Source organism: Xenopus laevis, chromosome 4S, assembly GCF_017654675.1.
Source record: "Xenopus laevis strain J_2021 chromosome 4S, Xenopus_laevis_v10.1, whole genome shotgun sequence".
Taxonomy (NCBI): domain Eukaryota; kingdom Metazoa; phylum Chordata; class Amphibia; order Anura; family Pipidae; genus Xenopus; species Xenopus laevis.
Window position 1 is genome coordinate 88,229,215 of NC_054378.1, and position 26,853 is coordinate 88,256,067.

General features: G+C 39.5%; 2 protein-coding genes across 5 annotated transcripts in view; one reads left to right on the forward strand and one right to left on the reverse strand.

The window, feature by feature from the left end:
* Positions 1-1,757: 1,757 nt before the first annotated feature.
* On the reverse strand, positions 1,758-23,511 carry dph5.S (diphthamide biosynthesis 5 S homeolog). 2 transcript variants are annotated; one of them, XM_018259412.2, is made up of 7 exons: positions 23,128-23,511; positions 19,851-19,975; positions 15,915-16,023; positions 8,805-8,925; positions 8,035-8,074; positions 6,792-6,895; positions 1,758-2,408 (listed from the first exon to the last, which is right to left on the reverse strand). In XM_018259412.2, the coding sequence occupies exons 1-7, from the start codon at positions 23,260-23,262 to the stop codon at positions 2,173-2,175; spliced, it is 870 nt and encodes a 289-aa protein (XP_018114901.1). In that variant the 5' UTR covers positions 23,263-23,511; the 3' UTR covers positions 1,758-2,172.
* Positions 23,512-23,589: 78 nt separating this feature from the next.
* XB5731323.S (uncharacterized XB5731323 S homeolog) overlaps positions 23,590-26,853 on the forward strand; it is an 83,494-nt gene continuing 80,230 nt past the window's right edge. For 2 of the 3 annotated variants that reach the window (XM_018259635.1, XM_041591348.1), the window contains exon 1: positions 23,596-23,896. In XM_018259635.1, coding sequence (XP_018115124.1) covers positions 23,830-23,896 — 67 coding nt within the window. In that variant the 5' untranslated portion in view covers positions 23,596-23,829. 3 annotated transcript variants of the gene reach the window in all.

The following is a 26,853-nucleotide window of genomic DNA, read 5'->3' on the forward strand; positions in this document are numbered from 1 at the left end:
ACAGCCTCTGCGCCCATCGCAAAAAAACACAAGGCGGGTAAGCACTTTTAATCACCTCGCCCCAGCAGCACTCAGTGCCCCACCTAAGCCGGGACTCTAGACTAGTACCCTGGTGTGTAATTGCTCCTTATTAAAAACAGGAGTCAGAGTGCACTCACCTCGCTGATGCTTTTTCCTGGTGCAGGCGATTCTTCCTCTTAAAAAAGAAAGGGGGAATTCGCCTGTTCATTAACCCCCTGCATGGGTTAACAACCACTCTGCAGCCTCTCCCATCGGGCTGTCTTGGGTGTTGGTAAAAAAGATTACAGTGAACAGGCTCACTCTTTACACCTCCTGGGCTTATCTGACTGGGCGCTTAAGGTACTTCAGACATCTCCACTTGGCAGTCACAACTGGCAAGGAGGGAGAGCCGTGCCCAGTCCCCTAGAGAATGGACTCCGCACATTCCCTGAAAAATAAAACTAAAAGAGCTAACTACTCTAATTAATTACAAGGGGAATAACCCCTGGTCCTACCTCCTACTCAGGACAAAAGAAAAAAACCGAAGTGGCAAGGCCAGAGCCGGTTAATTAAGGGAGAAGGCGGAGTTCAAAGGCTTAAAGTTTTTTCTTTTGTCCTGCCTCCGGAGATATCCAGGTTTAACCCCATACGTCTGCACTGACAGGAGGGGCTGCCCTGGGAAATGCCATGTAGAATGTACAACTGCTTGCGCTCATTTATACTAGTGCTGTGGGCCAATTAACCGCTTGTGCCTACTTTGGTAGATCTTAAATCTTTTAGGGAAAGTACTCGGGAGTGATTTTGGCCAGCCCTTCAACTGTCCCTACGCAATGGAGAAGTCACAGGAGAAGACTAACGCCAGGTGAGAAGGATTCTCTTCAGTCCAGTGTGGCCTTAGCGTTGCGTAGGTCAGTTTTTTAAGCATATAGTGCCACAGATTATTTACTAGATTGAGATCAATGCCTGAAGGCCCTTCATGTTTTCTTGTTACACTAAGTCAATATTTAAAAAAAAAAGAAAAAAAAAAGCTTCAGTTATTTAAACAGGCTTGATCCTGTCCTCTTGCATTAGCCTAAATATGCAGCATCCTTTCTTTTTTCCCATGTTTAACAATATTCCAGGCCCAACTGATGAAAGCATCCCACAGCATAATGCTACAACCAACTTACTTCTCTGTATGGTGTTTTTGAGGTGTGGGAGATGTTAGATATGCACCACATATTGCTTCAGACTTTGACCAAAATCCTCTTTTGGTCTCATCTCACCACAAAATATTTTATCTATATAAATATAAAGAAACTTATCCTGGCTGAAGGGATACAATCACTCCAGGACAGTGTGCAAAGCTGCCACACACTTACCCTAAAAGACTCCTTTTAATTTCCACTGGAAAATGAGAGAATTGAAAGAATACTTCTGTATAATAAATAATGTCTTCTTTATAATATCACTTAATCACATTATTTCTGGGGGTGCTGCTTAGGCAGTAATAAAGCAAAGTAGAAGGAGTATGTTGGTCTGTCAGCACTACATGCGCTCGGTCTCATGTACTATCCAGCTAATATAATAGTGAAAAGATTTACAGTTGAGGCTGTTCCGTTCATGAGAAATGTTACTTTCCTTCTTTTAAAGCAGCAGCTTTATTCCTCGGATACCACAAATGAAAACAGTGCCTTTCAAGTACAAAAGCAGGGGAGCACAGCGAGCAGAAAGAAAATCTATAACAAACTTGGGATATCAGTTTTGTTTTCCTTTCATCATCTCCGTTTTAATAAAAGCTTTGGACAGTTCAGAATCCTTTCAAGATAACAATTTGGCTTGAGTATCATCCAGAATACATCCCCACTTAACATTCTTCATATATATAATAGGTAATTAAATATGGAATCACATAAACAGCTTTGCTTGGGTTTCTGTTAAAAGTATCACAAAGAAATGCTTTGCACGTCTAATATGTAACTGGCCCCTTGATAGAGACATAATATGAACAACATAACACAGTTAATAAATGGTGTGTTACTGGCATTGCATTGGTTATTGGTATACAGCAGGGCTTTCCAATCTGTAGTTGTCCGCTATTTGTGTATTTTAATTCCAGCATAGCCTGTAAGGCTTTCTCTAAGGTTATCTGCTATATAACAAGAACTAATGATGCGGTGTATATGGATTCTACTATGACAAATATGTGGAACTATCTTCTATATTTATCTGTTCAAAAGTGGATGGTTCCACAGCAAAGAGCTTTAGCATGTCCAGTTCTAAAGGGTGCATACAACCACTGATCGCCAGAGAGTGAAGAGGACCCCCAAAGTCCACCGAGCTTAGCTGCTGCAGGGTCCCGGCTGATATTTTCTGGTCCGAAGCACCAACACGAGCCAGTCCCACACAGATTGTGTTCTCCGTTAAAGCTGGGAAAAGAATATGAGAATAACAGTAAAGGCAAATAAGCAAAGGGAATTTTCCAGAACAGCCTCATACATGTTGACATGGGTTATGGCTATTGCTAATCTATCAATTGTCAGTACTTGTTGCTTGTCGCTTTGTTTTCCAAAGTCACCGTTTCCTCGCAAGGCAACTTCATCCCACTGGCGATTTACAGTATTGCTGACGGGAAAGCATTTTCAGGAGATTTTTTGTTATATATACTGTGCTAAGCAACCGCACTCTGTACACCGGACTTCTTGTTATTGTTTGCGGGTGCAGGGTCAATTGTTTTCATATGCAGAAGTAGTATATAGACCCGCACACCAATGTTTCTTTCCAAATGTTTATTTAGTGCATTAATCCGACGTTTCGGCCCACATTAGGGCCTTTTTCAAGGATAAATGATGTGCATTACAACTGTGCTTTTATACAAACAACCCCCATTTGAATTTGGCGCCATATCTGACGTCATCCACATCAAAAAAACTTTTTTTTTCTTCTTTTTTTGCATCACCCATAGTACTGTGTACCTTATATACAATATGTGCAATTTCCTACCACCAGGTGGCATCAGCGTGCCACCTGGTGGCACATCTCCCTGTGTTTTAAATGATTTTAATTGTTTTTCCAAGCTAAACAAGCAGAAACTTTGACAAAAGATGAAGGCTGAACAGTGAAGCTCATTCAGTTATAAAACAGTAGATGGAGCCATCTTGATTGTTCAAGAGATTAAGACCAAATCTCCCTGTGTGCTTTTGTCCTTAAATGATAATTAAACCTTTAAAATTAGTGAATGGAAAATTGACAGCTATTGCGAGCTATTCTAAGCACTTTTGCAATGTAGATTCATTATTTTTTTTTTATGTATATTCATTTTTTTTATTCTAAGCACTTTTGCAATGTACCTACATTATTTATTTATTTTTTAATTCCGAGATATCAAAGAATACATGTACTGTTGATTAGGGATGCACCGAATCCACTATTTTGGATTCGGCTGAACCCCCAAATCCTTCGCGAAAGATTCGGCCGAATACCGAACTGAAATTTGCAATCTGCAAATGCAAATTAGGGGTGGGAAGAGGAAAACATTTTTTACTTCCTTGTTTTGTGACAAAAAGTCATACTATTTCCCTCCCCGCCCCTAATTTGCATATGAAAATTAGGATTCGGTTTGGCTGGCCAGAAGGATTTGGCCAAATCCTGGATTCGGTGCATCCCTACTGTTAATATGAATTAATTTTGTTACATCACCACCACCTGCTGGTCATTTTCCAACCATTCTGACCACCTAGTAGTCAAAGAAGCGTTTTTTGGAGAAAGAAAGAGGCTGCTCTGATGTACTTCTGGTTGGGAAATGTTAGAAACCTTTCTCAAATCTTTCCTAACCAGAAGAACATCAGAGCAGCCCTTTCTCTTTCTCCTGACAACTTCTTTCTTGATTACTTGGTGGTCAGAATGGTTGGGAAAATGACCAGCAGGTGGCGATATTGTAACAAAAACTCATTCATATTAACAGTACATGTATCTCTTAATATCTTGGAATTTAAAAAAAATAATAATAGAAAAAGTGCTTATAAAGGTATAGGATCCCTTATCCAGAAACCCGTTATCCAGAAAGCTCCTAATTATGGAACGGCTGTCTCCCATAGACTCCATTTTATCAAAATTTTTAAAAATGATTTCCTTTTTCTATGTAATAATAAAACAGTACCTTATACTTGATCCAAACTAAGATATAATTAATCCTTATTGGAAGCAAAATCAGCCTATTGGGTTTATTTAATGTTTAAATTAATTTCTAGTAGACTTAAGGCATGACGACCCAAATTATGGAAAGATCCATTATCAGGAAAACCCCAGGTCCCGAGCATTCTGGCTAACAGGTCCCATACCTGTAATAGCTCTCTCGTCAAATTTACATTCAATTATTTTAAAGGCTTACTTATCCATTAAGCTCGTGAGCAACAGTGTCGGACAATGAAATGGATAGGTCTCCACACATTAGGGGCAGTTTTATCAAGGGTCGATTTGAAAATTAGAGTATTTTTATGGTCAAAACTGTCAAAATCGACTAGGGAATTGTTAAAATTCGTTTTAAGATACGAACTCGAATCGAATTCAATTTTTTGGGTCGATCCTATTCGCTCAAGTTTTAGAAATTCAATATATATATATATATAAATTTTGATTGGTCAAATTTCGAGTTCATGGCAGTTTATGGGCGTTTTTAAAAACGCGCATGAAAGTGCAAAATGTATTGTATAGGCTTATAGTGGAAATATGGGGTTGATGGAGATCAGGGCCTGGGCCCAGCAGAATTTCTCTGTTGCTCTTCCTGGTATTTTTAAATATTTTTGTTTCTTAAGTTATCATATGACTGGGGGGGGTGACTACACTTTTTTCTTTAAAAACAACATTTTCTGTAGCACATCCGACCAAATTTACAGGCCTAATTCACTATGGCTGCTTTAGAAGTTGTGTAGTTGCCGACTTGTAATATGGCTGTAGGAGGCAACCCAAATTCCAAAATTAAGTCAAGTCTGTAAGATTGCCAGCTGAACCCCTGAAAATGCTGTTATTACTAAAATAAAGTCACTGGGCCCTAAAGGATGGCAGTCATATGACTAGTGCAAATATTGTATATCAGTATTCAGTTATTTAAATGGGATCCATCAGACAAGTAGATGAATCCACCTGCAATGTTTCTGCAACCACATTTTTCCAGGAGCAATGCAACCACAAGTATAAAATGTATATGGGCCAATGTAATAGAACGTTCTATGTACTAGGTCTGTTAACACATAGGGGCAGATTTATCAAGGGTCGAATTTCGAAGTAATGGGAGTTTTTTTGAACTCCCATAACTTCGAAATTCAAAGAAAATAGACCAACCGAAATTTATAAAAAAAATAAAAAAAAAAATAAAAAAAAAAAAATAAAAAATCGAATTTGAATAAATTACTTAGATTTTTTTCAAAGTCCACCAAGTCAGTTCTAGGAGATCCCCCATAGGCAAAAACAGCAATTTGGCAGGTTTTAGATGGCAAATGGTCGAAGTTTTAAAGAGACAGTACAAGATAAATTTTGATATTCGATTAGTCTAATTTTCTTCAAATTGAACTTTGGCCGATTCGAATGGTCGAAGTACACAAAAATAGCTCAAAATTGTCATTTTTTTTTACTTCGATACTTTGATAAATCTGCCCCATAATGATCAGGTTTCAAACAGTACACCATCACGACCTGTCTGCGCAGTTTAAATGAACGCAGATTTCAGTCCCCCCCCCCCCGAAAAGACAAAAATAATTTGTGTTCATGACGACAATGGCACAAACTCCTGGCTGAGTCAGTTACATTTGTGTACTTATTTAATGTACTTATTTTGACTTTCTGTTCAAAGCATCCTCCCAAATGTCTGGAGGCACAGGAAAGAAGACACACCCAGTGCTCAAGATGAAGTTGACCTGTGTCTCTGCAGGATGTGGTATCCACACCCCTCAGGATGTTTAACTGTAGCTCTCAGTGAGAAACTACTAACAAGGATGGCTGTTTCATATTTGAACTTTCAGTTCACACTCGGCTAACTATCTCCCTCTATCAAATGGAGGACTGCTTTATATGTGAATTAGGGGAAAATCAGTTGCATGAAGGATTTCTATGAAAGCTCCCTGTGCCAACTACAGGTATGGGATCCGTTATCCAGAAAACTCATTATCCAGAAGGTTCCAAATCAAAAAAAATGCGGTCTCCCATAGACTCCATTTTATTCAAACAATCCAAATGTTAAAAAAGGATTTCCTTTTTCTCTGGAATAATAAAACAGTACATTGTACATGAGTCAAACAAAAAATATCATTAATCCTTATTGAAAGCAGAACCAGACTATGATTTTCTATTAGACTTAAGGTATGAAGATCCAAATTACAGAAAGATCCAGTATCTGGAAAGCCCCAAGCATTCTGGATAATGGGTCCCAAATATGTTGACAGTGACATCTTGGACATATTCATTTCAGGATTATTTATCAATGTGCAAAACTATCTCCAAAGAATCAATCCATTTTTTTTACTATTTTTCTTGCTTTATCTATTCATTGAACAGATATTCTGCGCAAAGACAATTTTAAAATGACTGAAATATTCACTGCCATAGGAATTTCTTGGGTATATTGGACTTTCAGGAGATATGGTTATATCTGGCACCTTTCACAATACTGCTGGGAGGCCAGTTCTACAGACTATACTTCTCTCTCTTTAGTAGCTTAAACTGGCCAAGAATAAATGAAAAATATACAACAGCCACAAATGTGTGGGTAAGACCTATATTTTCTTTATATAAGTTGTATTAACAAGAGTGATACTTACCAAGCTCTTCACCCAACTCTCTTCTGTTCTGTACAATTTCTAAAAGCTGATCTACTGCCTGATTCACAGTCATATAACGGGGCGGCTCAAAGACTTTCTTCCCTCTGATAACAGCAACGAACATATGTTAAATTAATTGCTTTTTGAAATCAAGTTGCCAGGATAGTCCAGAATGGGCAATGATCGCCTAATCACAACAATAAAAATCAGTCAATTATCTTCTCTCCACCAGGGCTGGGTATCAGGTATAGCAAACGCAGCCCCTTACGGTGGCCATACACGGGCAGATTAAAACTGGCGATTTCGATCCTTTAGACTGATTCGGCAGTTTATCTGCCCATGTGTGAGGGCTCCTGACGGGTCCTCCCGATCGATATCAGGCCAAAAATCGGGCAGTCAAGTTTTATTTTGTTTCTACGAACCAGGAGCGCATTGGCTAGTTGATAAGATCCTGCGACCCGTTGGCACCCATTTGCAGCATTGTAATCCGATCATTCGGCCCCAGGGCCGACCGCTCGGATTCACCCGATATCGCCCAGCCATTAGTGGGCATTTCAGGTTTAAGATCTGCTCGCTTGGCGACCTTGCCAAGCGAGAGGCTCTTATAGTGTATGGCCACCTTAAGTTAGTATCACAATGGAGACCAATAAATACACCAGTGTCAAGACGCAGTTATAAAAATGCATCCAAATTGCATTGGATATTTTGCAGATACAAACCCTTTATTTTGTTTCAATTACAATTCAGTCAATCTTTTGATACGTTGGGCAATCTAAACTGTTATTTCATGCTGGAATCAGTTTCATCAACCAGGAATTCTCAAAGAATTGTGACCGGATTGCTTTCGTTTCTATCAATCATACACGATAAAGTTGTCTGCAGAAGTAACAATGGCTGAGGGATCCTGAACACACTAGCTTGAAAGGGGTTTAGGCAGGTGAAAATCCAGTCCTTTCAGAAGTGCTAAATCAGAAGTGTCTGTGGACATCAAAGTGTGAAACTACAACTTCCTCTTTAGTTTGTCAGGGGGGGGGGGCTGAATTTAGCAAACATCAGGGTTGTTGGAGTTTGCAAATACTGAACCTGCCTAGCAAACCCTATCAAAACTACTCTTCAAACTACACTACAATTGTAAATTCTTCACATGGCTAACATGCAGGTATCCCACAAGCAAATCTCCCAAGATATAATATGTGTAGCCTGCAAGACATCCCCACATTTCATAAAAACGTTCTTCACTTACTTCATGAGGTTCTCTATTGATTGCTCTTTCACTTTTATATCTGCACATAAACAAGAGAAAGATGGTTACATTCAATTCCATTTATTTAAATGTGTATTTACACATCAGTTTAAGTTTATATATTGCTTCTCACAAGACAACAATAAACATTACGACAAAAGGGCCATAAAAAGTGTGAATGAGATGAAGAATGCCTCTCCGGAGGCAAGCAGCTGGGAAGTCATAATAAAACATATTGTATGGACATCTAGGCTTCACACTTCTGTTCAAATGCGTTAATGAAGAGTGGCACAGCAGTGCTGGACAATGATTAACTGCTGCTCTGTAAAGCTTATTATATCGCATGGAGGATTTTGAGCACCTGGTCCTCTCAATGAGGTTCAGAGTGATCAGAACTACTGGAGTGTCACCAGCCGAGCTCTATTTCACCCATGACTGAATATGGACAAGCCAAGCAGTCAAAGGAACAACTGACTTTGCAGTCCAGTTGTGGTGGATGATCAGTGGTGAACCCAGCCTCCACCATTATAAAGTTCCTGCCACAAGTTTTGGCAGGAAAATAAATTCATGGTAACAATATCATAAAACAGAAGATTATTATTCAGAGTCTCTCAATTAATCCAGCAATCTCATTAAGACCTCTGATTCAGGGTTACTTTCATCTGCAATTTTACATTTTACCTCAAATAATATTATGTACCACTGATCATTACCTTCTGTAATAGAGTTATATAAAGTGGTAAAGCTGAATATTATATGAAAGATCTCACCTAACAGGCACAAAGTATGCATCCCGCTTAGTCGGTTCCTCCTAATTTTGTCATAGAAGCTTTCGGGCTTCCACATGTCTGTCCAGAAGACTATTGAGACTGTCTCTCCAAAGTTATAAAGCTAGAAAGTAAATACATGATACTTAGAATGACAGGAACGGGCAGAAACAATCTCTTAGATGAACATTATTGTTATGACATTGGTGCCAAATAATGCCAATAGATAATAGAGACTTCCCACTGTTAAAAAATAAAAATTGGCTCTCCATGTCCTCGTTTCTTTACATACACAGTTCACCCTTTTTCCGTATGCTGTGCACACCCACCACTGACATATGTACCATGAATCATGAACTGTGGTCTTAAATAGCCATGCACAGGCCAATACTGCCTGCCAGCTCCACCACTCCAGAACACACTGGCAGCTGATTGGCCCCTGCATCAAACAATGGCCCACCCAACTGATATTTGGATTGAGAAATACTGGGGTCCTTGCCACAGCAGCCAGCGATCCTGACACACTACCTCCGTAACAGAATGAAATACTGATATTGGTAGGCTGCATTTCAGGCAATCAGTTTAATGAGAGAATTCTCCTACAACTACTGGGTTAGTTTAGGTTACAGAAGGGTTGCCTGGGGAAATTTAAGTAAAAGAAAAGTAAACTCAGATTGGTGTGTGTAGGCACAGCAGAAGTGCGCTTCATTCCACTGAAACATTCATATAATTTTGGTTCTGTAGATTCTGGCTATCACTGTAAAGACAGTCTATTCAAACAGCACTGCTGCTAAGCCTTCTGAAGGAATCAGTGAGCCAGAGTGCATTTCTTTAAAGGGATACTGTCATGGGGAAAAAAAAATCAAAATGCATCAGTTATTAGTGCTGCTCCAGCAGAATTCGCACTGAAATCCATTAATCAAAAGAGCAGACAGATTTTTTTAATATTTATTTTGAAATATGACATGGGGCTAGACATACTGTCAGTTTCGCCATGTCATGTGTCTTGTGCTCTGATAAACTTCATTCACTCTTTACTGTTGTGCTGCAAGTTGGAGTATTATCACCCCCTTCCTTCCCCCCCCCCAGCAGCCAAACAAAAGAAAATGGGAAGGTAACCAGATAGCAGCTCCCTAACACAAGATAACAGCTGCCTGGTAGATCTAAGAACAACACTCAATAGTAAAAACCGATGTCCCACTGAGACACATTCAGTTACATTGAGAAGGAAAAACAGCAGCCTGCCAGAAAGCATTCCTCTCCTAAAGTGCAGGCACAAGTCACATGACTTGGGGCAGCTGGGAAATTGACCAAATATCTAGCCTCATGTCAGATTTCAAAATTGAATATAAATAAATCTGTTTGCTCTTTTGAGAAATGGATTTCAGTGCAGAATTCTGCTGGAGCAGCACTATTAAGTGATATCACCCCCTCCTTTCCCTCATAGCAGCCTAACAACAGAACAATGGGAAGGTAACCAGATAGGTAACAAGATAACAGCTGTCTGGTAGATCTAAGAACAGCACTTTCACACAGTTACATTGAGTAGGAGAAACAACAGCCTGCCAGAAAGCAGTTCCATCCTAAAGTGCTGGTTCTTTCTAAAAGCACATGACCAGGCAAAATAACTTGATGGCTGCTTACGCACTAATATAACTTCTAAAAGTAGACAACTATTTGCAGTGTAATTTAGAAAAAAAAACTACATCATAAAAATCAAGACAGAATCCCTTTAACTTGTGTATGGCAGGATATAGTGCTTAGTGATGTGTGGGCCGCGGTTTGGCGGACCTCGCACGCTTCGTCGCAGGTGGGTGCGGGTTGAGCTCTTCTCCTGCTCTCCCTGCCCGTCACCATCAAATGCCGGCTTCCGGGTTCGTCTTTTATAGACACTGCGCCTGCTGGCCCCGCTCCTTTTGTGACGTCATCACTGGGGCGGTTCAGGTCTGTAAAAGGAACCCACAAGTGTGGAGGCGGCGGGTGCGGGAACTAATAGTCCTGAGAGATATTGATAATGCTATTGGGCAGGTCTACAAGTGAGAGTGTATTGCCACCTTCTCAAAGGGGATGTTGTCCTTCAGACGAAAGTCTGAAGTTTGTGAAATGAAAAACTTTTTTAACTGATGTTTGGTTTTTAAAATGAAGATGTACAAAGATATTTAACTCTTCAGCTCCCCTTTCGCTGTTCTAAACAATCTTCTGATTACCCATGGAGCTTGGTTTCCTGTTTCTGCCCCCTGCAGCTTGCCAAAAACCCAAAGTGCTGTTGCCCATGTGTCTTTCTTCTGGTTCATTTTCTTATCATTGATCTGATTGGCTGGAACCAAATCCAGGATTCGTTAGGGATTTTGCCTTTTTCAGCAGGATTCGGCCGAATCCATATGCCCGGCCGAACCAAATACTAATTTGCATATGCAAATCAATCGGCTGGGAGGAAAATCGTGTGCCTTTTTGTCACAAAATAAGGAAGTAAAAATGTTTTCCCCACTCCTAATTTGCATATGCAAATTAAGATTTGGTTCGGTATTCGGCAGAATCTTTCGCAAAGGATTCGTGGATTCAGTGCATCCCTACCTTTAATAGAAGTCCAGAAAAACAGAAACCTTATTCAGGCTACTACTTGGGTTTTACATTAGAGCTTTTAGGGATTTGTGTTTCAGCAGCAGGACCTCAATCAAGTGAAGTTATATTACTAGAACCAAGGACTAAATAAGGGGAATCCTAAAGATTACTACTGCTTGTAATCTTTGGGTTAAGTGGTCTTTTTCCTGTGGTAGGAATGTATGTAATTTTTAGCAGTCCCACTTTTCTACAAGCGAAGAGGGGTATGGGGCACTCAAAAAGAACTCCACAAGGGCCGCCAAAAATAAAGTTAAAAATGTAAATATTTATTGTAGATTTATTACAAAAGGAACAGTATCTCCATTGGCCCTACGCATTTCGTGCCCCCCCAAGGTACTTAGTCATGGGCTATCTTTAACTACCATGAAGTAGGTATTTATAGGAGACTTGACCAATGAGAAACAAAATTCAAAACATATTTAAATTCAAAGCAAATATACAAAATGATTGAATATAAAACAACATATTATTTACATACATATTATGAATATTTCAAGTTTAAGTTAGACCCTGAAGATACAAATGTATTTAGATAAATATAAGGCTACACTCAATTAAACTTTTTTTGCAAATAATGCCTGTAAACATATTGAGGTCAAGGCTTAAACTTAAATTACATGTATTGGTGAAGAGGATAGAGATACAACCAAGGGGCGGGACAAATAGTTCACATTGGGGGGTGTGTGTGTGTGTGTGTGTGTGTGTGTGTGTGTGTGTCTGCTCTGCTGGGAAACAATCATACTTATGAACAGTAGGGGGAGCCCCTGCCTTATTTCCGAGCCATTCAAAACTCAAGCAGCTTTGTTTGTTTCCCTAAGAGCAGTCGGGGTGACTGTGTAGAGATTTGTATTGGATTTTATTTTTGTCTTTACATCCCCATTTACTGTTTCCAATTCCAACTGCAGGGACAAAGATCATGGAGCCAGATTTAAACAAATTAACTGGGATTCTATTTGGAGGATTATTTTGCTGCAGTAACTAGTTCTGCAGAGTTGGAGAAAGTTTGTATTAAACAATACAAAAATGATACAATCCACATTTGATTACATGACAACACAGGACCCAGTGCAGTCTGCATATACTGATTATTAATCAGTCTTGCTGTATCAGCTTCTGGCAGATATTATTTGACTTGTGCTGTTTTGATAATTTATGATGATCCCTAAGCAGCCCAAACCACACTGAGCATGTGCATTGTCTTGGTCTTGCAAAGATGTTTAACAAAGTTACAAGATGGTGACCGCATTTTTTTATTAGGCTTGTGGTGCAGTAAGTTCATGTTTATGTTTAGTATACAAAACACAGCGTTTCTAGCCTTATTCTATTTTATACTTTACTTCCCCTTTAACCCCTATATTTAATTGCAAACAATACAAAACATAAAGTGATGAAACTAAGAATGTTACGGTTTTCAGAAAAAAATATGCTCATTTTGAATTTGATGCTAGCAACAAGTGTTATATTATTATTATTATATTATAGAAGGTTACGTTGCAATATAAGTTATTGTGTTACACTTTTTTTTTGCTCAATATCCTTTTGGCCAACTGATTACAATTAGGTGGAGTTGCAGTTCTAACAGTGTGCCAAGTCTGTACCCAGCACTGAATTTCTGCTATATAAAAGAAGATTATAATAAAGACATTCTGTCAGCATTCAAAGCATTAGGAATACGATGTGCACACACACACTTTAAATTTGTCAGACAGTGTATACTTATACATTCTTTCCCAGGACTCTGGAATGACTGCAACCAGCACAGCTCCAATGGGAATTGCATGGAATCTGCTTCCATCTGTACCTTATCACAAATCTAGGGGACCAGATGTCAGATTTTTTCCCACAGAAAATATACACTTAACTCTTTTTACAAATTGTGTGTACAAAATTCACTATTTTAGGTTCCTTTAATGCCTCATACAGGTAAGTAGATTCTCCATATTTAGCTATTACAGATTAGTGGCCAAGATTCAAATAACACTGGAAAGTATCTCTCTATGTAAGAATCATACCCCTATATGTAATAAAAAAGTTTGCCCAAGAGCAGTAGCTCATAGCAACCAATAAGACGTTTGCTTTTAAACAGGTGGCCAGTAAATGCAGTGCAAAGTTGACAAATATTATACCTTGCCCAAAACACATTAAAAACAATGTTTTCTTTTGTTGTGCTACTTCATCACAAAAGTAATACTGCTAATAACTCCAAATCTATACCACCATAGGTTTTTTCCATGAAAATGTTTTTTAAATGTATAGCTGAATTATTTGACGTAGTCTTCTGTCTCTTTCCAGCTAGCAATTTCAATTGCAATGTGGTTGTTGGCTGTCACTGAGCCTTGCAGAAAAACTACCACTTAAAGGTGGCCATACACAGGGAGATCCATTCGATGTCGCCAAGCGGATCTCTCCTTGATATGCCCACATTGAAGTGGGCGATATTGGGCCCAACAATCGGATCAGAACGGAGGCCAAACGGGACTGCATTAATGAAAAGATACGGCCGCGATCCAACGGGATTTTCTAACCTGCCCCTGATCGGCATCTGCCCGACTTTCGGCAGATATCGATTGGGAAAACCTGTCTGGGGACTCTACACACAGGCTGATAAGCTGACGACTTGGTCTGTCGGCAGCTTTTATTGGCCCATGTATGGGGGCCTTAAGACACTACTTTTTTTTTGTCATTTTTTTATTACTTACCGTTTATTTTTATTCAGGCTGTTAATTCATCTTACTGAAACCACTAGTTGGTTGCTAGGGTAAATCAGAGAGCTACTGCCATGTCAAACTGAAGAGCTGTTGAATAGAAAGCTAAATAATGAAAACCAAATGCTATTTGGGCAGTGCCATATTGCCAACCCCAACTTCATCCTACTGGCTGGCAGTCAGCAATCCTGAAAGATTTTCAATGCAAGACAACAGTGTTGAAAAGTCACTGTATACAATTTCAACAAGGATTTACTGTAACTTGATTTTGAAATGAAGTTTTGTTTTAAAATTCAGCTCTCACATAAATATATTTTATTCATATCAGAAGAGCTGGAGAAAAATGGTTTGCAGTTACATGCGTATAAGGCAGTTCTAATGTTTTCAGCTTGTAAAGACTTAATTTACTTATGGGTCAATTCAAGAGCAGTAAGGGATGCAAAACTGCACTCTGCACCTTGCATTTGAGCAGGTGCTAAAGTTCATGGCTTTAGCAATGTCTTGCATGCCTTTGTACTCCTACCTTGCATAGGCTGAATTACTCATAATGAAGGTGCATTGCAAGGGGTTGCCTAAAATCCACCCCTCCGCTCTTACACATGGTGATTGCAAGTTATGACCACTAGTATGCCATTCACAACTTTCTGCACTCCACAATAGAGGTGCAAAGAATTGCCCTTGACAGTACTAAACACAAAAAAGGGGTGTGGTACAAGCCATAAATATCTTGTAAATGATATCCTTAGAAACGGTGAGTACCGATGTCATCAGTTATAAACGGTGAGTAGTGATGTCATTTCTGTCACATGATTCACTGAAACTTGTGTATTATAATAAATAATAACTTGAGAAAGGGCACACAAGGCCCGAAACATATTGTGTGAATGGTAGTCTACACAATAAAAATCTAATCACAGCAGTAATGCAGCAGTTAATATATATATATATATATATATATATATATATATATATATATATATATATATATATATATATATATATATATATATATATATATAGTTGGTATCGATCTTATATAATCTAAGCCAGCATGTTTTCTGAGACAGTGGGGGTACAGCCTTTAGAGTACAGATGGGCGTTTCCCATAGCAGGCCCGGACTGGCAATCTGTGGGTTCTGGCAAATGCCAGAGGGGCTGCCATAACATGCCATTTAAAGTCAATATTTAGTGGGTTGGTGGGGAGCTGATTTGGCCCCTCTGTACTTGGAATGCCAGGGCCTATTTTGACTCCCAGTCCAGACCTGTCCCATAGGATATTGAACTAGTCTTTAAGAAAGAAAAGAAATGACATAAGCTACAGAATGCTTTATATACAACATATGCTTATTGGGGGAAGTTGTACTCAAGTCTTTTTAAATACAGCTTATTACACACAGCCCTTCAGCTGCTGCCACATACAAAGTTATGCAAAATTATTGTGACAGAGATGCATACGTCACAAAAGGACAGAACATACTGTTACTTCAGTTCATGTTACAAGTATTTCAGAGCGTTATTGCCATATAAATGTTGGCATTCAGTATGGGGGGTCAAACCCATAAAGAAAAGTAATCTTATGAGCCCTCTTCTGTGTACTTAAACAATAAACATTCTCTATTTTTAAGTAGGTTTCTGGCATATTAGCAGTTTTAGACTGCTAATATAGGCAACGTTTTCAGAGCTGCTGTACTATATAATAACTGGTAATGCAAGCGTCCGTCTAATAATTGCTGCTCTGCCCAGAACCGACAGGCAGAGAAAAACAACACACCACCAAGCATCTCACCTGAAGACCACAACAGCCCACAGCAGTCATGATGGAAGCATTGTGAATAACATGGTGCTGGATTCCTGCCTTAGCTGCTCGTAGGACCAGGTCACTATGGGTTGTAGCCCTGCATGACAGATGAGAAATTTAAACAAAAATCACTGAAATGAAAGATGCATACAGTGTTGCTTATCGGACAATGTAATGATGCATTTGTATAGTATTTCTGCACAATAATGGATTATTATTTACTGCCTGCAGCAAAAATTCACATCACAACTCACAAACCTGTATAATTGCACAGTACATGAATGAACAGTCAAACAGGTTTGTAACCTTTCTATAATTCAATCTACTGTATAATGCAATTAATATTTTTGGAGTCTTAGACATTTATGGGCAAATTCACTAAGATGCGAAGTTGCAACAGGCGCAACTTCGCCAGGCGTAATTTCGCCAGCGCTCCGCAAATTCACTAAAATCCGAAGTTGCTCTCAGGGGTAGCGTAAGGTTGCGAAGTTGCGCTAGCGTTGATTCGCTATGTAAAGCGAAGTTACACTAGCGAAGGCTAATTTGCATACGGCGCGAAATTCAAATTTCAATGGAGGAATACATATCAGCACTACAAATGCCTAGAAAACCTTCAAATCAGCAAATAAAAATTTTATTTTGCCCTACACATGTGCCCACTGTCTAGGTAAGTTGCCATGAGTCAGGAAATGTAGGGGGGAAGGAGGGGAGCCCCAAAAAATTTTTTGATCTTTTTCAGCCTATCACCCATCATGTAGAAAACACGCCAGCGTTATTTGGGACTTAGAAAAAATGTTGACTTTTTTTGAAACAATCCCTATCTACTCTATTGCGCTTCGCCAGGTCTGAGGTGGCGAAGGAAGTCTAGCGTAAAAGGTAGCGTTCAGTACACTGCGGAAGTTAGTGAATTTGCGTATACGTCGCTAGCGAAAATTCGCCTGGCGTAAGGGTGCGAAGTAACACTAGCGAAACTACGCCAGCGTTCGTTAGTGAATTTGCGCAGTAACGAAAATGCCAAAAGCTAGCGAATTAACGCTAGCATTCGGCGCTTCGTGAATTTGCCCCTTAAACTATTCATCTAAGCCAGAAAAAGGCTTTATTATGGCTGGGCCCCTAAAATGAGTAAGATGATGGTAAACATACTGAAGGAAATGAGTACTTCATGTATCAGCAGTGTAACTATGTGCTCTGAGTCACACATATATGGTGTCTATTTTCTCTGTTTTTTGAATATGCATACATACAAGACCATAAAACAATGCACATAAACTACCAGAAAATGCCTGAAATTGGACCATAGATTAATTTTGTTAAAGGGGAACTATTGCAAAAATCAAAATATAATATGTTTCCTCATCCTGAAATAAGAAACTTTGCAGATACAATCAATAAAAAATTTGAAATAATCAAGTGCCTCTCTCAGCATCTGTTTCTCTTCATTCTCTCTTCATGCAGCATCTTCGTGGGTGTCAGATATTCATTGACAGTTAGATCCAATATATCTTATAGGGTTGCTCCTTTTGCCTAGATGATGTATTAGAGCTCATGCTAATAAAATCATCAGAAATCCAGTCTCTCTACATGCAGAATTTGTGAAGTCAGTTATTTTGTTAGATTTTATTTGTACTGGAATCAGTTATTTGAATGAACTCTGATACACCTGCTAGAAAAGGAAGCCCTCCCTATAAGATATACTGGATCTAACTGAAGACAGAATGAAGAGAAACAGATGCTGAGAAAGGGATAGTGAAGATAAACTTGATTTCAGAAACAATGCAGAATATTTAATTGATTGCATTTACAAAGTTTCTTATTTCAGTATGCTGAAGCTTATATTAAATTTTAATTTTCGCAATAGTTCCCCTTTAAGCTGGGAAACCCATTAGGTAATATTAAGTACATAGGGATAACCCGATAAATCTCATTCACTTTCCAATTACTGCAGCCAAATATTGTGGATCCAAATCAGACTTTAAAATTGGACGTCTGTCATTCTGATATATGGAGGTCTCATTCAATGACATTGTGCCCCCAGTGATATATGTAGAGGTCACACACAAATGGTCCTTATGGGACACAATGATGCTAAAATGCTTACAGAAAGCAGTGTCCTGGGAAAACCAGTGACAAAAGAATGGGTGAATAAAAATGAGGCATTGCAGTTCGATTTGTAATGAGGAATGTAGAATGCTACCAGATATCCCCGGGGATGGGATCAGACGACCCCACTCGGCTTCCAATGCTGATGCAATATCCATTGGGGCACGCACAAGATTAAAGTGTATAACGCCTTTAATCAAGATGGATTTATATGATATGGCATTTTCTATCATACCCTGCTTTGAGCCTCAATAACATATTAACAGGTTGTTCTGATAGCTAGTTATACATTTGTTTCAAAATAAAGCACAAAATGCCAAAGAGGGTGCGGTTTTATTAAAGAAACAAAAATTGCACCAGCTTGTCATAATCCTGTTAAAATTCCTCATGAAATAGCATAATACATAATCATAGTATGGTGGGTGGGTGATTATAATCGCTGACCTAGGACCTCAGGCTAGCATTCTTTTTTGCTAAAAAGTGCAGCATACTTGCATACTACTGTAGAAACACCATGTTGCCATCTTTTTCCTGGATTACCCTATAGCCCAGTCCAGATGCTAACAACTTAAAAAGCTGGCTCTTGTAACACAGATGATCTAAGCAGAAGATGATGGTTGCAAAGTGATACTCTGGTACAAGATTATAATCACTGGGAGGGTACATAACATTTAGGTAACCCCCCGGTGATGAATCTTTCATTCTTCTTTGAGAGAAACGCAGAAGTTCAATACACTAATGGTAAAGTATAAACTCTACTGGACTATTGGACTGAACTGGTGGATAAAAACACTGGCATTCACACTTGTAAGATAATCGAGAGTCCTCTCTGGTCAATTATTTTTTAGAACTTTGTCAGCCATTAACTTTCTTCAGAAAAACAGAAACAAGAACATTAACAATTATAATCCCAGGGTCTACACAAAAGATTTGCTTGTCCAATTAAAATGTACCCAGGGAACACCTCAACCTAGCTAGACTTCACAACTTTTCTATCTTTCCTTTTTATTTCATGTCATCATGAACAAAGAGCTACACCCCCCTTGCCTTTTTGTGCCTGGTTAAAGAACTGGCTCCTAAAACCAGTAACTATCATTATCAATGGGGCTTTCTGTTCCCTTGGTTGGGACAAAATTAGTGCTACAAAAGAAAAAGCATTGCTACGGCTTTTTCTTTTTTAAGGGTTTTCGAATAGTATTCCTTGTTAATATTTGAAAATGTTCAGCTTATTTAATTTTTTTCTATTTCATTTTCTGTAAGTCATTTTTAAAAGACTTACAGAAAAGTCTTATTGCATTACGGCATTTCTGTATTTTCAAAGCTACCACAGCAAATCCTCTGTTTTGCTAAATTTTTGTACAGGTATAGGACCGGTAATCCAGAATGCTCGTGACCTGGGGTTTTCCCGTTAATGGATCTTTCTGTAATTTGGATCTTCATACCTTAAGTCTCCTAGAAAATCATGTAAACATTAAATAAACACAATAAGGATTAATTCTCTTAGTTTGGGTCAAGTACAAGGTACTGTTTTATTATTACAAAGAAAAAGGAAATTATTTTTAAAAATGTGGATTCATTTATTATAATGGAGTCTATGGGACTTTCCATAATTCATAACTTTCTGGATAATGTGTTTCTGATAACGGATCCCATACCTGTATAGTACCCTGGTGGCTAAATTATAATAGAAAATAACGTTTAGATTTTCCCTACAGACTCAAATTTGTGATGAGGGATATCTGTTTCCCTAGTGGTGCATTAAATTTAGCTTTAAATATGTAATGGTATATTTTTCTGTGGCATTCATTATTACATCACTCTTACCCAAAAGGATCACCAACCACGAGAAGTGCTACATCACTGACAGCAGCATCGCGCAGTATTTCGTCAGCCTCTTGCTCGACTGTCTCCCGGTCAGCAAGGATCAACTCCCTTCCATAAAACTCTTCCTATAAAGAAAGAAATTAAAACTCAACACATATGAAATCTTAACTACAGCCCCCCATCCTACCCAAATAAATCAAACCTGTAGTTGTACAAATGTCTGTGTTCCACAGTTAAATAATAGGAGCCACTACCTTAAAGGAACAGTAACGCCAAAAAATGAAAGTGTTTTAAAGTAATAAAGATATAATGCAGTGTTGCCCTGCACTGGTAAAACTACTGTGTTTGCTTTAGAAACACTTTATATAAATGAGCTGCTGTGTAGCAATGGGGGCAGCCATTCAAAGGAGAAAAGGCTTGGGTCACACAGCAGATACGCTCTGTAGAACATAATAGTGTTATCTGTTATCTACTATTTAACCTGTGCCATATAGCCTTTTTTCAATTTCGCCATTGCCACAAAGCAGCTTGTTTATATGAACTATAGTAGTGTTCCTGAATCAGTTTTACCAGTGCAGAGCAACAGTACATGATATTTTCATTACTTTTTTTGGTGTTACTGTTCCTTTAATGGCAGATATATAAACACACACATGTGCACCTCTGTAAAGTCCTTTTAGGCTACACCTTTTTTAATAAATGCAAAAGGTTCCCAAACTTTGGTGGAGGCAGCCTGCATTTTACCCAGCAACATTTGGTCTGAACGCTAAACTGCTATATACATTATAAAAATACAGTTATATTTTTGTGGGCTAAATGGTGCCTTGATATATAATACACATGCCCTGGAAACCAGGGCACCATCTGCAAGGTGTTTGTATTCCCAGCATGGGCTTCCTGTGGGTAAAACTACATACAGGCAGGTTAACCAACTCCTCATGAACCTGCCCATAGTGTGAATGTGATTAGATTGCAAGCTCCACTGGGCCAGAGTCTGATGTGAATGATGTATGATCTCTGTAGTGCACTGTGGAAAAAGTTGGTGCTATATAAAATGATATAATAGGGTTGTGGGGAAGGATACCTATGCAGCATCAAATATGCAAAAATAAATTAAAAAATGTTAACTTCCTGGTTCTATGACAACTAGTTCTGTTCATTAAACACAACTACTTATATTCCCTTTATTGATTGAAAAGAATCCAAATAATCTTATAATTCAATCACTGAACCAGACCCATCTTTCAACTAACCTTTGATTCACTCTCTAAGAACCCTTTTCTATTAAATGTATTCCTGAACCTCTATTATGATTTCCCTATAGCAATAACAAAATTACTAATGTAAGACTTGACTTTCTAAAACATTGTTTATTTCATTCAACTATTGGTGCATCTGGTGCTGGTGGGGGGAATGGGCACTCGATCCTTTAAAGGAGTAGGAAAGCTACGGAGGCATTTTATTGCCAATAGATTAGCTGCAAAAGTGCAAGCTAGAATGCTATATTTGTTCTGTAGAATGTTTTAGCATACCCGAGTAAAAATATTTAGAAACTCTCTGTTTGTTTAGGATAGCAGCTGCAGTATTAGCTTGGTGTGACATCACTTCCTGCCTGAGTGTCTCCCTTATCGCTCTGGGCTCAGATTACAGCAGAGATGGGGGGTAAAGAGGAGCAAACTGAGCATACTCACGGCAAGGAGTTTTAAGCTGAAGGCAGGAAGTCTGATACAGAAGCCCATGTGTACACAATAGAAGGAAAGAAATGCTGTGTTTCTTTTGACAGGGGACTCAGAGCAGCATTACTTTGAGGATTTACAGGTATATTTAGGTGGACCTTTCTGATAAGGCTTACTTAGTTTTAACCTTACCTTCTCCTTTAAATAGAAGGCACTTCCACAAAAGCAGGTAGTTGCAATAATAGTTACAATAAACTGGTCTGTGTTAACTACAGTATATTTCATCATATCACAAAGGACAATAAGCAATGCATGATTACTATGAGAGGCAAAACATATTCCAAGAAAGGAAGTACATAATAGACAATTTCACAGACTATACAAATGCTAGAACTGTGATAGATAATGGGGCCATAGAGATGTGAATGGCTGCAGTTATTAACCTACTGTTAAGCTTTATCACCCTGCCCATAACAGCACCCCCAGACAGTGTAGGTCCCACATATAAGCTGATCTGACCTAGGATACCTGTGGACTCAACAGTGACATCTTGCTACTTCTTCTTAAAGGGGCTGTTCACTTTTAAATTAAAACTTTTAGTATAATGTAGAGAGTGATATTCTGAGAGAATTTGCAGTTGGTTTTCATTATTTGTTATTTGTGGTTTTGAAGTTATTTACCGTAGCTTTTTATTCAGCAGCTCTCCAGTCTGCAATTCCAGCTATCGTGTTGCTAGGGTCCAAATTACCATAGCAACCATGCATTGATCTGAATAAGAGACTGGAATATGAATAGGATCGGGACTGAATAGAAAGAGGAGTAATAAAAAGTAGCAATAACAATAAATTGGTAGGATTACAAAGCATTTGTTTTTTAGGTGGGGTCAGTGAATGTCATTTAAAAACTGGAAAGAGTTGGAAGAAGAAGGCAAATAATTCAAAAACTACGAAGGCCAATTGGAAAGTTGCTTAGCATTCGCCATTCTATAACATACTAAAAGTTAACAAAAGAGAAGGAATGGTTAAAACTAAGTAAGCCTCATCAGAAAGGTCCACCTAAATATACACCAGTAAACCCTCAAAGTAATGCTGCTCTGAGTCCTCTGTCAAATGAAACACCACATTTCTTTCCTTCTATTGTGTATACATGGGTTTCTGTATCAGACTTCCTGCCTTCAGCTTAAACCTCCTTGCCCCGGGCTTGAGCATGCTCAGTTTGCTCCTCTTCCCCCGCCATTTTTGCTGTAATCTGAACCCAGAGCTATAAGTGCACAGGGAGAGACTCAGGCAGGAAATTATGTCACATCATTATAATACATAATACTGCAGCTGCTATCCTAAACAAGTTCTGTGTATAAAAATATCCAGGGGAAGTAAACTGAGTGGCTATATATATATATATATATATATATATATATATGTATGAATTAAACAATTTAATATCTTTATCACACAAATGCTCAAGGCATGCAGTTCCCATACACATATCCACTCTGTGACAAATAATAATATACAGAAAATGAAGAATTCACACATTGTAGGCACAGCATCCACAACATGAATGTGAGCATGCACCAGAGCAGCAGACAATTGGTATCCTACCAACGTTTCCTTTCTGACGGTGAGTATAGAGGTGTAAGCTTCTAGGTACACCCTGGCACAGCTGCGGATCACCTCCAGCCCTTTTAAAGTCACATCCTTCTCATCTCCGAGGCCTAAACCTATCAAATACAGCATTTTATCAAGGCAAAAGTCCTTTCTACGAGGGAGATAATAATAGTGTATCTAAAATAAGCCCTTTCTAATACACTCCATTCATTCTCACTGTACCCTCTGTCATCCCTAACCAGCCTATACTTAGAACAGAATTACTACAGAATCACTGCCCTGTCCAAAGAAGTGCCTCTGCCTCGCTGCCAGGCCGCTGCTCAGTCCCACGCTGTCAGTCCCTGTAGCGTTACGTCATACGGCAGAAGCAACGCCGCTGTGCTCGCTATGTTTGAGCGTCCATTTTTATCAAGGGCAACCTCTCAAGACGCTTAGCAATACGGGCTCCATTTGATGCTTACGCCGAGGACGCAGGAAAGCGTCGCCATCTTCAGTACTGGCATTTTTTTTTTTTTAAATTTTTATTTGAGTTCTGAAATGCAAACCTCTTTAAGGCTGCGCCATGTCTAGAGTTTGTTACAAAAGCCGGACTCTAGTTAATGGTTTATGAAATTTACTGTAGATTAACATGACAGCATTTTACTTTCACTTGAAGTGACTGGTGGCACTTGTAACTTACTGTTCTGAGGATCCTACATGGATAGATCTAAAATCCCAACTGTGCCCCTGTCTAGTGGGCATCACATTCCTCTGCTGGGTCTGGGTAAGTTACTATGGGATCTACTTTGTTAACTCATTTCTGTTTTTGTTGGTACTGATAGTTATGCTTAGGAAATGTTTTAAAAGAAAAGGGGCTATTCTACTAACTGCCATAGGTGCACTGCCACCTACTATTCTTCTATAAGCAGGGATGCCAGGTCGTTCATTTAAATTAGGGATGCGCCGAATCAAGGATTCGGCTGAATCCTTCTGCCCGGCAGAACCAAATCTGCATATGCAAATTAGGTTCGGAGAGGGAAATCACGTGACTTTTTGTCACAAAACAAGGAAGTAAAAATGTTTTCCCCCTTCCCACCCCTAATTTGCATATGCAAATTCGGATTCAGGTCGGTATGCGGCTGAATCTTTCGCGAAGGGTTCCGCTGAATTCAAAATAGTGGATTCGGTGCATCCCTAATTTTTTTTTAAAGAATGCTTTTTATTGATTTTCCAACAACAAAAAAAATTAGAGGATAGGAAAGAAAGAAAGAAAACAATAGACAGCAATAAGGTGGCTGGAGAAATAAGTGACAGTTATGGCGAAGTCGCTAGAGATTCAGTCCATGGAGACCAGACTTCTTCAAATTTCCCTGGACACCCTCTTGCCACATAAGTAAGCTTGTAAAGTTCCAGTTGAGAATTAACAAGAGCAATCCAGTGCCGCAAAGTCGGGGGTGAAGGTCCCATCCAGTGTAGAGCAATAGTCTTTTTCCCGTAGAACAAGAGCAGTCTCATTAAGGTTCTAGTTCGGGCTCTGGGTACCATGGAATCTACTAGTCCCAACAAACAAGTGGCAGGGTTAAGTACCTGGGGCAAGGCTAGTTCAGTTCCCATAAATTGAGTAACCTGGTGCCAGAACCGTTGCACAACTGGACAGTGCCACATCATATGAATAAAGTCGGCTAGCTGTTCACTACATCTCAGACAATGAGGTAAATCACGTTTACCCATAGCATGCAGTTTTTGTGGGGTAAGATAGGTCTGATGCACAATTTTAAACTGAACAAGTTTATCCCTAGTGCTAACAAGAGGTTTGTACAAAGATTCGATAATTTCGTCCCAGTCATCCTGAACTAGCTGAATCCCACTGGCTTCCCACTTATATTTAACCCTGGGTCGTGGATCATATTTCCGAGACAGAAGCAATTTGTAAGTCTTCGAAAGGAGCTTCGTCTTAAGTGGGCGAGATATCAGATCCTCAATATCAGTATGCTGCACAAGTGGGGGCGTGGGGAATTGGGTAGTACACAAATGTGCAATCTGCAGGTACCTAAACTCAGAGAGGTTGGGACGGGAGGTGACCTGTTGCAGGAGGGGAAGAGTATGCAAAACATTGTCGGTGTACAGGTGCCTAATTCGTTTAACTCCAAGTCTAGCCCATGTCCCTGCCTCCGTAAAAGTAGAAAAATGCACTAGATTGCTATTGCCCCACAGTGGCATTTCCGGAGAAATGCACCCCGTTTTATCAGTTAGGTGTAACATGGCATCCCAAGCTCTCTTAGTAGCGTCAAGTACCGGTGGTAAAGGGCTTATATCCTTCCTGCTCCTATATAAGGCATTCTTAAGGCTTTCTATGGAGGTAAGGTAGAGAGCTTCCAAGGTCGATGCAGGGTTTTCAGTGTCAAAGCACCACCAATTAGCTACGGGAGTACTCTGCGAAGCTAAGTAGTACAACTCATAGTTAGGGAATGCCAGGCCTAGATGTTCAGGTAAGGCATTCAGAGTAGCACGAGAGAGTGTCGGGGTTTTGTTCCCCCAAATGAATGCGGATTGGATACGATCGATCTCTAGTAAGGTTTTTTTTGGGATATGACACGGTGTGTTGCCCAGAATGTACAAAAATTTTGGCAGGAAAACCATCTTGCAGATATTAATTCTGCCGATGAGAGTGAGGGGTAGGTTTGTCCAATGATCCAAGGTCATTTTGAATTTGTGTAGAAGTGGCTGGAGATTGTGTAAGAGAAATGTAGACGGCTGCTTATGAATGTGTAATCCTAAATTCCCAAAGCGCTTGACAATACCCAATGAGGACTGCAAAGAGGTGCGGTGGTCAGCGAGATAGAGTAGTGTGTCGTCTGCGTACATTGAAATTTTTTCCTCAACTGTTTTATAGAGAAGCCCTCTCACTAGGGGGGAATGCCGAATCTCAATGGCCATAGGCTCAATGGCCAGAGCGAAAAGGAGTGGGGAAAGTGGACAGCCCTGCCGGGTGCCCCGAGATAAGTGAAAGGCGGGAGAAAGAATCCCATTAACTCTAATGGCTGCTTGGGGTGCACTGTACAGTAATTGGACCCATTTAATAAAAGTAGGACCAAATCCCATTCTAAGCAAAACTTCCCAGAGATAGGGCCACTCAATGGAATCGAAGGCTTTGGCCGTATCAAGTGAAACCACCAATCTGGATCCTATATTCTCATGAGACAATTGTAAATTGAGGAATAGCCTTCTAAGGTTAAATGAGGTAGATTTGGCAGGCATGAATCCAGATTGGTCAGGTTTCACCAAAGTCGATACTACCCTGTACAGCCAGTTAGCTAACACTTTGGCTAGGATTTTAGGAGGAGCATAGTAGTTTCCCTGGTTTTGGAATAAGGACAATGGTCGCTTCAGCAAATGATTTAGGAAGGGAGAAGTCTCGAAAGGCAGAAGACAGTGTTTCGTGTAGAATGGGGACAAGTTCTTTGACATGAATCTTGTACCAGTCTATAGGAAAACCGTCCGGTCCAGGGGCCTTCCCGGAGGGGAAAGATAAAATGGCTTCAGCCAATTCTAGTTGGGAGATGGGGGAATCTACAAATTTAGCTTGGGCCTGAGAAAGTTTTGGTATGCGTATGGTATTAAGATAGTCGTGCAGTTCTGCATTGGAGTAGTGGGCGGTAGAAGCATACAAAGCCTTGTAGAACTTGCTAAACGCCACGGAAATATCCTTAGGAGAGGTAAGGATATCACCAGAGCACGCTC